Source organism: Papaver somniferum, unplaced genomic scaffold (genome assembly GCF_003573695.1).
Source record: "Papaver somniferum cultivar HN1 unplaced genomic scaffold, ASM357369v1 unplaced-scaffold_99, whole genome shotgun sequence".
Lineage (NCBI taxonomy): Eukaryota > Viridiplantae > Streptophyta > Magnoliopsida > Ranunculales > Papaveraceae > Papaver > Papaver somniferum.
The window spans coordinates 4,702,701-4,713,283 of record NW_020653081.1 but is presented as its reverse complement, the minus strand read 5'-3'; the positions used below and the strand labels follow the sequence as shown (position 1 = coordinate 4,713,283).

Below are 10,583 nucleotides of genomic sequence, written 5' to 3'. Positions count from 1 at the left end.
TTTGATTTCCCAATTCTCTGCTGGAAGATTTGATGGAAATCCTAGAACTGATGCAATCTTTAAAGACATTCAATTTTTTGCTTCCACTTTTAGTGATTGTATTTTCTCTTTTCAACCAAGAACTTGTAATTCTGCTGCTCATGAACTAGCTAAATGAGCAAAAAAACAACAACTCATCTATGTGCTGGTCCGTCCCTCCTGTCTGGTTTATACCTTTTGTTGAGGAAGACCATTAGCCTTATCTGAAGGCCTTTGCTTAATAAAAAAAATAAAATAAAAAAATAAAGGAAGAAGGCGCAATTTGGAGATACCTCCACAAATTGGAGGATACTCAAAGTTAAATGGGGTTGTATTTTGGTTAAGGGACCTTTTTTTTAGGTGTGAAATAACCATATTAGCCTTACCCCAATAAAAATTAAAAAGAAAAACTGAAAACCTATTTTTTATAGTATCTCCCTTCACTTTTCTTCTTCATCAAAAAAATCACACAAATCATGATGAATGATTTTTTATTTAGGTTATCAAAAAATCATTTTGAGTAGCGACGCAAATTATGATAATCAAAATGATTTGAATCAAAACCATATAGGTTATCAAAAAAGTCTAAATTATATTTAAATAAAAAAATCGAATTTTAAATTTCAGTAGCAGGTTAACTTTCGGTATTGTTTTATTGGATGAATACAATAGCCAAAGTACTTTCGGTATTTTTCTGTCGGATGAAAATACAATACCGAAAGTACTTTCGGCATTGTTTTTTCAGATGAATACAATACCGAAAGTACTTTCGGTATTGTTTTTTCAGATGAATACAATATCGAAAGTGGTTCTGTAAATGCGAAATTTTATTGACTTAGCTTTTGAATTGAGATTTGGTTTAGGGTTTTTTCATGATAGAAGTTTGATTGTCTAAAAAGTGTTGCAATTAGGAGTCATTAAAATTAATTTAAACACCTTCTCATATCACACAAATCTTCCAAAATCCTTCTTCTTTTTCATCTAATCGAAATATATTATTTAAAGGATCCCAAAAGACAAGGCATACTCCAATAACTTCGTAATATTTTTTTTTTTTCTTCGAGTATCCCCAATTGTGCCTTTTAAATGAACACATCAAACGTTCCATGGTAACTGCCCTTGGACATACAAACGAGATTGCGATAGTAGTTAGTTCTTCTTTTTGGGGACCAACGCCCGAGTGGTTGAAAACTCTGAGAGAGAAACTTGATGTCAGTTCTGTTTGATTTCAGTTACATTTTCCCTCACTAAAAAAAAAATGTGTCCTGTGGAGAATGAAGATATCGTGGAAAAGCAAGCAGAAAAGCGGCAGTAAACGATCTCTCCCTCTTGTATCCCCAAATCTCCCTTTCGAGTCGGCAGAAGAAGAAGACGGCAATTGCAACAATAACAATAAGACCAGCAATGTAACTGAAGCATCAAATACAACAATCGAAGAACAGAATAAGAAAAAGAAGCTTGATCATACTGAAACTGACAATCACAAAACCCTAACTTCTTCTGTTGCTGTTCCTGAAGACTTACATCTCTCTCAGACCTTTCAGTCTCAAGGCAATAAGCTTGCTGAGGTAACTAATCAAAACCCTAGTTTCTTAATTCTAATCCTGATACTCATATTTATTCTAAAAAAATTGATTGTATTTATGAAGGATGGGAGATACAAAGAGGCATTAACAAAGTGGGAGGCTGCACTTACACTGACTCCTGATAGAGCTGTTTTACATGAACAAAAGGCACAAATTCTTCTTGAGATTGGAGAAACTTGGAATGCGTTAAAGGCAGCCACTCGTAAGAACCTCTATACTTGTACTCTTTTCTCTAGTGTTCTTGAACATTTGCACTCTCACCTCAAATGATAAAATTGGACACATCACATTTGAGTATTCGCCTCGATTCACAGTTGAGGCATTATCTTGTAAAATTGTGTTATAGGCAAACAACTGAAGCTTTTGCGTTTGTTTTGGGATTATCCCCTTGGAAGTTGAATATTTTGTACAGTAAGAATGTTTGTTGGTTTCATCTAATTCTTTCGGTTCTCTAAACTCCAGTTTGGTTTTTCAGGGGCAACTGAATTGGAACCCTCATGGTCCGAGGTTAGTTAAAGCTAGATCACTTTTTTTTATTTGTTAAGTCAGTTTTGTGATTGATCCATGGTGCATCTATTAATATGATTGCTTATTATTCTCGTTGAACTGTTGTGCCTTTGCTTTTATTTGATTCTATAAAGATACACATTGATTCTTCTTCTAGTTGCCGACACTGATCCAATTACGGGAAGATGCTAATGTTTAATTCACCTTATAAAACAACCAAACTATGTAAGGTGCTATTTAGTGTTGAAGATAATCAATCTAGTACATGTATTTTGAATCTGTAACTTAACATTGGTGTTTATTATTTTAAGAGTCATACCTGCTCTTTGACTTCCTTGTGTGTCCAGTGTCCACAATTACTAAATTCAGAAATTATTAACAAAAGGTCAATTGGTGTTGCCTTTAATGCGTTATAGTCTGCTTGGTGTTCTGCTTAAGGTGTCATATTTTGTTTCTTTCATGGGTTTGAAACTTTAATTGTTTCATGGATCGTGAGTTTATCCCTTGGTGTCTTATCATACAATGATTAGGTGTGTTTTATGTAACTTCCCGAATTCCAGACTGACCCAGATTTAAGATCCTCAACCTGCAGCGTGAGGCACCAAACTTAAACTTTAGGCCAAAAATGACCTTGAAAACAACCTTGTTTGCTTAACCTAAAAGCCATTAGTTTTTCCACAGAAGGTTCGAGTCACCTGTTGCAACCACTTGATGTTTGAGTTTAGACATGTTCGATTTCATTTTTATTTTTTTAAATTACTGTTAAAATGTTTGTTTTCGGTTTTATTTGTTGAATACCATGATACCAATGCTAAGTTCAAGTTTTCTTGTACTTGTGTCAGCTTAAGGTGTCATATCTTCTTTCTTTCAAGGGTTTGTAACTTTGTTTCATTGTTACCAGTGTATACCTTAGCCATGTTTTGTACACCAAGATTAGGTGTGTTTTATGCACCCCAAATCGAGATCATGGGCTAACCCAAATTTAAGATCCGCAACCCATAGTGTGAGGCACCATACTTGAACTTAAGCCCAAAAATTACCTTGAAAATGGCCCTGTTTGCATAACTCGAAAGATATTAATTTAAGTACAAAAGATTTGAGTTACCTGTTAAGGAATAACATCTTCGATTTCATTTAATAGAATTACTGTTGAAATGTTTTGTTTTTTTATTTTCTAAATACAATGATGGCAGTGCTGAACCCAAGTTTCTTGTTCTCGTGTGGTTCCGTTTTCGGATTCTCTGTAAGTCTGCAATGAGCGATTACCTACAGTATGCATATGTGTGAACTTATTATCAATTAGGGTCATCGAAGTAATGCACCTTCATGCACTATGTAAAGTTATCAGCCGCACACATTTTGAGTGTCATGTTGGGACCTACCTTTTTGTGAGTGCTAGATACTGAAGTTTGAGAATCCAGATTTGAAGAGGTTGATCATGATAACTTTTCAACTGTTTCTCATGATGGGTTCATCCAAGTCTGATGACAATGATTTTATTCCCTTAGTACTGTTTATCTTTACTTGTTTTATTCCCTTAGTACTGTTTATCTTTACTTCTGTTTGTGGAGATTGCATCTCTCTGTTTGTATATTGAGCTTTTCCCTTAGTACTGTTTATCTTTACTTGTGTTTGTGGAGATTGCATCTCTCTGTTTGTATATTGAGCTTGTATTTTTCAGGCTTGGGTAACACTTGCAAGAACACAGTTAAACTTTGGGGAGCCAGATGCATCAATTGAAAGCCTCGACAAGGCATTAGCGATCCAGGTATAAGGATACGTTTATATAGTAATATATAAACTTAAGTGGGTAGCTTTCCTTTTTTAGGCTCTGCAGTATTTGTTTCTTTGTGCGTTTCCCCCTAAATTTAACGGGTTCCTCTTGCAATCCTTATGTGACTACTACTACTGCCTCATGCAGCCTGATTCTAAGGAGGCACAAGATGACAGAGAAACTGCATTGCATCTAGTAAAGAAGAGAAAACAGCTGCATGAATCTGGCCTGAACGAAACTGACATTCATTACACGGTTGGAGATAGGTCGAGAACCTCATAAAGTTCCTAAATAGAAGAGTAAAGAGAAAAGGAATGATAGTGTTAAAAGACTCTTAAGGTGGACCTCCGGGACAAGTTAGGTTAGCAAGTGAGCGCTCTGTAGTCTGTAGTAATATGTTGGATATGTTTAAAAGTTAAAACACATGTGTACATATGTTGGATGATGACAGAAGACGGTACTTTAAAGTCAGAGAATGAGAACCAAAATACCATGTAAAGTTGGGATATGTTTTTCCATCCAAGTAAAAACCTTTTTAACTGGTTCCAGAGGTGTCCAAAAAAGGCCAGGCCAGCCAACCGGTTCTGTAGGTGTCCAAAAGGGAACAATTTTTTGGGGACCCCTCCATATTTGAGGGGATCATAATCTACTTAGGTCATCCATATGGATTAAGCTTGACGTTTAACGCTAATTGCACGTTTGTGGCTCTTCGTTATCCCAATGTCCAAAACTCGCTTCACGGAACAACCAGAAACGATCCGTCGGTTTAAGCTTCTTAAACCTTCACCCCATGTCCAAAACTCGCTTCACAAAACAATCAGAAATGATACATCGGTTTAAGCTTCTTAAACCTTCACCGTTGTCTTCTTTAGTCAATACACCATTATCAACACTTTTCTCCCTGTAACAGAAATCTTGAGCATAAGTTGAAATCCCGAATTAGTGACTTACATCGACCTCCTCTATTCCCACCATTTCCTACCGTCAAGTGCATCAGACAGCAAGTGGGTGCAACTGATCGCTCCGCCCGCCCATCACCATAACTACATGTAAGAATAAGAAAGTCTCCAGCTCAGCCTCCACCTCACTGTACTTTTAGTTATCATTGCACCTGTAATATTGTGACAGCTGTATTGTGAAAGCTCTTTCTTATCTGTCTTTCTACCTGTAACTGGTTCTCCCTGTAACTGATACTATAAGTATCTCTCTCTTTGTAAGTTCTTTAACAGATTCAATACAACAAATCACTGTTCCTACATGGTATCAGATACCAAGAGTGGAATTTCAACCTCCAACATCAAAATCTGATTAATTTGATCCTTTACAACCTTGTTCTTGAGCAATCATGCCAAGAACCACCAACAATTCTTCTTCTTCTTCCGCTGCTCAACAATCTAATAACTACAACACCACCAACAACAACAACATTTCTTTTTCTAACCTAAATTCTGGTTTTCCACCTCTTACTGGTTCACCTTTGATGAATCAACAACCACCACCACCACCAAATTCACCACAACCACCACCATATCAATCTCTTTTTCGATGTCCACAACTTCAATTCCAAAACATCTCTAATTTTGTTTCGGCAAAACTTGATGGATCCAATTTTCTGGTTTGGAGAGATCAACTTTCGTCGATCTTGATTAGTATAAACTTGTACGGTCTTGTTGATGGCTCTATTCTTCAACCGCCTCAGTTTTTGATGCAGAACAATGTTCAAACACTCAATATGCAGTTTCTTGAATGACGATCTATGGATCAGTTTGTCAGTTCGTGCATCAATGCTACAATATTGCGTTCTCTTGCTTCAGAGTTACTTAGAAAGGTTACCGCAAAGGATAAATGGGATCATCTTTCAAGAATCTTTACTCAGCAATTTTTTGCAAGAAAATCTCAATTACGCTCTTAGCTTCATACAATCAAGAGAGGTAATTGTAATATCTTTGATTTTCTTCAACAAAATCAAGACGATTTCTGATTCCTTGGTTGAGATTGGTGAACCTGTTACTGATGAGGATTTAGTAATGTACACATTATCTGGTTTAGGCAGAGCATTTGCTCATTTTGTTATCACTGTTCAAAATCGAGAAACTCCACTTGCTTTTTCTGAGCTTAGAGCTAGACTTATCCATCAGGAACAGTGGTTAAAAGATCAGGAACAAGAATATTATTCTCCTCTAGTTGTTGATCCAACCAATTCTGCATTCTTTGTACGCAAATTTGCAAATTCTCAACATTCCAGTGGTAGTTCTTCTAGCAATCCACATACATCACCAGTTTCTAGAGGCTCTGTTACTTCTTCTACTCCTATTCATAGTGGTTCCACAGTTCCAAGAGGTGAATTTAATCCCACTCAAAGAGTTGATTATTCAACTATTTCCTGCCAAATATGCAATAAGTTGGGTCACTTTGATAGTAGATGTAGATTTAGGTATTCTACCAGCAAAAAGGAAGCTAATCCATCAATTCAGAAAGCTTTTGCTGGAATGGAACTTTCAATACCGGCCTTTAATCCTTGGACTGCTGCTACACATACTTCATCTGGCACTGGAGAATGTTCTACCTCAACTGGTCATTGGAGTACAAATGATGCTGGTCCAATTTGGATCCCTTATTCAGGTGCCACAAGTCATATGACTAATGATTCATCTATTCTAACTGCTCAAGAAGAATTTACTGGTGAAGAGCAAGTTATGATTGGTGATGGTAAGTTACTACCTATTTCTCTCACTGGTTCTTCTACTTTAGTTCCTAATGATAATTCCAATTCTTTTGTCTTGGATAAAGTATTTTTGTGCCAAGTATAAAGCACAACCTTCTTTCTATTGCAAAATTTACTGTTGATAATCACTACTCTTTTGAATTCTTTCCTTGGGGTTATGAAATCAAGTCCATTCTCAATAAGCAAGTTCTAGCCAGAGGTGTGATGCAAGACAGTCTATATCCATTACAAGCATCAGCCAGAAAGCTTCTCCAGTCTTCTCACAAGTTAGCTCTTACTTTTATTTTGGCAACTTCAGACATTTGGCACCAAAGACTAGGTCATCCAGCTTCCAAAATCATTAAGAAACTTGAATCATCTGCAACAATCATACTTTCCAATAAGAATCTTGACTCTGTTTGTGGTTCATGTCAGATGGGTAAAAGCAAATGTTTATCTTTTACAGTTTCTAGTTCTAGCTCAAATAAACCTCTAGCTCTAGTCCATTGTGATATTTGGGAACCTGCTCCCATTCAGTCCACTCTAGGCTATAGGTACTACATTCTGTTTGTAGATGACTACAACAAATTTACTTGAGTGTAAGTCTGATAGTCTTTCATGTTTCAAAATTTTTAAGCAATCAATGGAAAAGTTATTGGATTCACAAATTAAGGAGTTTCAAACTGATGGTGCTTATGAGTCGGTTAAAGGGAATTTTAGATCTTTTCTTGACTCAAATGGTATTTCTGTAAGAATTTCTTGTCCTAACATACATCAACAAAATGGAGCTGCAGAGAGAAAGCATAGACATGTTACAGAAATGGGTAACACATTGTCTTTTAGAGCTTCTCTTCCAAAGAGATTCTGGTTTGACTCTTTCTTAACAGCCTCTTATTTCATTAATAGGACTCCAACAAAGTTATTGGCTTACAAATGCCCTTATGAAGTTCTTTTTGGCAAGCTTTCTAATTATGCTTTTTTGAAGATTTTTGGTTGTCTGTGTTTTCCAAATATTGCACATACTAGAAAGGACAAGTTGAGTCCAAAATCTACTCCTTGTGTCTTTTTAGGATACAATCCTTATCATAAAGGATATAGGTTCTATGATCCATACACTCATAAGGTTTATACTACTGTTCATGTGGTTTTTAATGAACTTGTATTTCCTTATAGTTCATCTTCTTCTAGACAGCAATTAACAATCTCAGAACATGTACATACTGAAGCTGATTTGTCTGATACTTCTATAACTAGTGTTTCTGCATCTGTGTCATCTGATAATTCTGGATCAGTCTCAATGCCTACTTCTGGTTCTTCAACTCAGGTACCTTCAGCTTCTTTTCCTTTATTTCATGATACTCCTGATTCAAGTACTGTCTCCCATATCATACATACTAGATTTAACACTGGCATAAATAAATCAAAGCCTCTAGACTCCAATTTTGTAGCTCCTAGCCACATTAAACATCCAATACCTGTTGCTTTCACTGCAATTTTGGAATCTTTAGTTGAGCCAAAAAGTTTTCAACAAGCTTCTAAGATTCCACAATGGGTTCAAGCTATGAAGGAAGAACACACTGCTTTATATGAGAATGGGACTTATGAAAATGTTCCTTATAAACCTGGAATGAATGTTCTTGGATGTAAATGGGTCTATAACACCAAACTTAGAGCTGATAGTACTTTAGAAAGATTTAAGGCCAGACTAGTGGCAAAAGGATATCACCAAGTTGATGGAGTGGACTATGAGGAGACTTTCAGTCGTGTTGTTAAAGCAACTATAATTAGATGTGTGTTAAGTCTTTCTTTGCAGCATAAATAGAGTATGAGACAATCGGATGTGTCCAATACTTTTCTGCATGGCACTCTTACTGGAGATGTCTACGTGGAACAACCTCCAGGGTTCGTGTATTTTGAGTTTCCCTCTCATGTATGTCACTTAAATATGTCTCTTTATAGTCTAAAGCAAGCTCCCAGAGCTTGGTTTGACAAATTCAGTGGTTTTTTACTCTCTTATGGGTTTACTCAGTCTATATGTGATCACTCAATGTTCTTCCACAGTAAGGCAGGTGTTAAAATGATATTACTGGTTTATGTTGATGATATCATCCTTGTGGGAAATTCTGACAGTAACTTGACTTCATTTATTTCAACATTGAAGACTCAATTTGCTCTGAAAGACTTAGGGCCTCTGTCCTATTTTCTGGGTATTGAACCTAAGTTGGATACTTCTACAAATTCTCTACTTCTCACTCAAAATAAATATTCTATTGAATTACTAAAGAAGTTTGATATGCTGGAATGTAAACCCTGTACATCTCCTGTTGCTTCTGGCAGAAGGGCATCTCTATATGATGGTACTTTGCTTGAAGATTCTGCTTATTACAGAAGTCTAGTAGGTGCCTTACAGTATCTTACACTTACCAGGCCAGATGTAAGCTTTCTTGTCAATTATGTTGCTCAATTCATGCATCAGCCCACTGATGTTCATCTACAACTTGCTAAAAGGATCTTAAGGTTCATTAAGGGGTCTTTGGGTACTGGCATTACACTTGTTGGAGGTGATTGTTCTTCCATCACTGCTTTCACTGATAGTGATTGGGCAGGTTTCCCAGATTCAAGGAATACTACCAGTGGATACTGTGTTTTTCTGGGTCAAAATCTAGTTGCTTGGTCTTCAAAAAAGCAACCTACTCAGTCTCATTCCTCCACTAAAGCAGAATACAAAGCTCTATCTGTAGCTGCTTCTGAAATTAGGTGGATTTCTTATATTATGGATGAATTAGGAGATCATATCAGGTATCCTTGCACTATGTTCTGTGATAATATAGGTGCAGGAAGTTTAACTGCCAATCCAATATGTCATGCCAGAACAAAACATGTTGAGCTGGATTATCACTCAGTCAGGAGTTTGGTTATGCTTGGTTTTTCAACAGTTAGATACATTCCATCTTTACAGAATATTGTAGATTTATTCACCAAGGGATTACCAAAACAATTGTTCACTAAATTGCAGGACAAACTTTTACACTTTCACAGTGTTCAGATTAAGGGGGACTGTAAGAATAAGAAAGTATTCAGCTAATCTCCAGCTCATCCTCCACCTCATTGTACTTTTAGTTATCATTGCACCTGTAATATTGTGACAGTTGTATTGTGACAGCTCCTTCTTATCTGTCTTCTACCTGTAACTGATACTATAAGTATCTCTCTCTCTCTCTTTGTAAGTTCTTTAATAGATTCAACATTATAAGTGTTTGCTACGCACCGGGCATATTTCTCGTCTTTTACTAAAACGGGCATGTAACCTTGACTTGGTGTGGTGGGGAAAATGATATGCGTTCGTAGTTAAGCGAAAATATATTTTAAATTGCATTAAAATTAACATGGTTAATTGATACTAACATATATTCATATTAAAAATAGTGCATTGTCTCTTTAAGCTCTAATGTTATATATCCTTGGAAGTATAATAACCTAATACAATATAAAACACCCAAATCTTTGTTTCCTTCCTAGAGTTCAGTCTTTTGTTAAGAGATTTTATTCGTTAGACTAGTGCATGTGCTAAGAACCGGACATTTTTTTTAACTTGACGTGCACGGGGTTTCTCCCCGCCATTAGTGTGCACAGGATTTCGCCCCGCCTGTGGGACTATATTTTTGATTTGGTGTGACAAGGAGAACATTTTAAATAGATGGAGAAAAGATAGGACATATATGTGAATTTTATATATTTTTTTCTTTTATTTTCTCCGTACGATTCAGACCAAAATAGAGCATTGCTATATGAATCAAATTACTTGACTACTTTGTTTTACACTCAACGCCGTCATCGAGTCAAATAAAGATGATCAACTTCCGGTCAAAAGGTACATGCAATTCCCTCACATAATCTTACCAAGATATTGATCCAGGACAAACTAAGCATTTAGTATTAACCTTAATTTTCTTTAAATACTCGTTGCATCAAGAGAATGATCCCTGCTCAAATC

At 36.2% G+C, this 10,583-nt stretch overlaps 2 protein-coding genes across 2 annotated transcripts; both read left to right on the top strand.

Annotated features, from left to right (window-relative positions):
- Window positions 1-1,149: 1,149 nt before the first annotated feature.
- LOC113346314 (tetratricopeptide repeat protein 33-like) lies at window positions 1,150-4,433 on the top strand. Its single transcript, XM_026589858.1, has 5 exons — window positions 1,150-1,586; window positions 1,668-1,806; window positions 2,080-2,111; window positions 3,793-3,879; window positions 4,033-4,433. Exons 1-5 carry the CDS (start codon window positions 1,293-1,295, stop codon window positions 4,165-4,167), a joined length of 687 nt encoding a protein of 228 aa, XP_026445643.1. The 5' UTR covers window positions 1,150-1,292; the 3' UTR covers window positions 4,168-4,433.
- Window positions 4,434-8,414: 3,981 nt separating this feature from the next.
- LOC113346359 (uncharacterized mitochondrial protein AtMg00810-like) lies at window positions 8,415-9,674 on the top strand. Its single transcript, XM_026589902.1, has one exon. It carries the CDS (start codon window positions 8,415-8,417, stop codon window positions 9,672-9,674), a length of 1,260 nt encoding a protein of 419 aa, XP_026445687.1.
- Window positions 9,675-10,583: the final 909 nt, after the last annotated feature.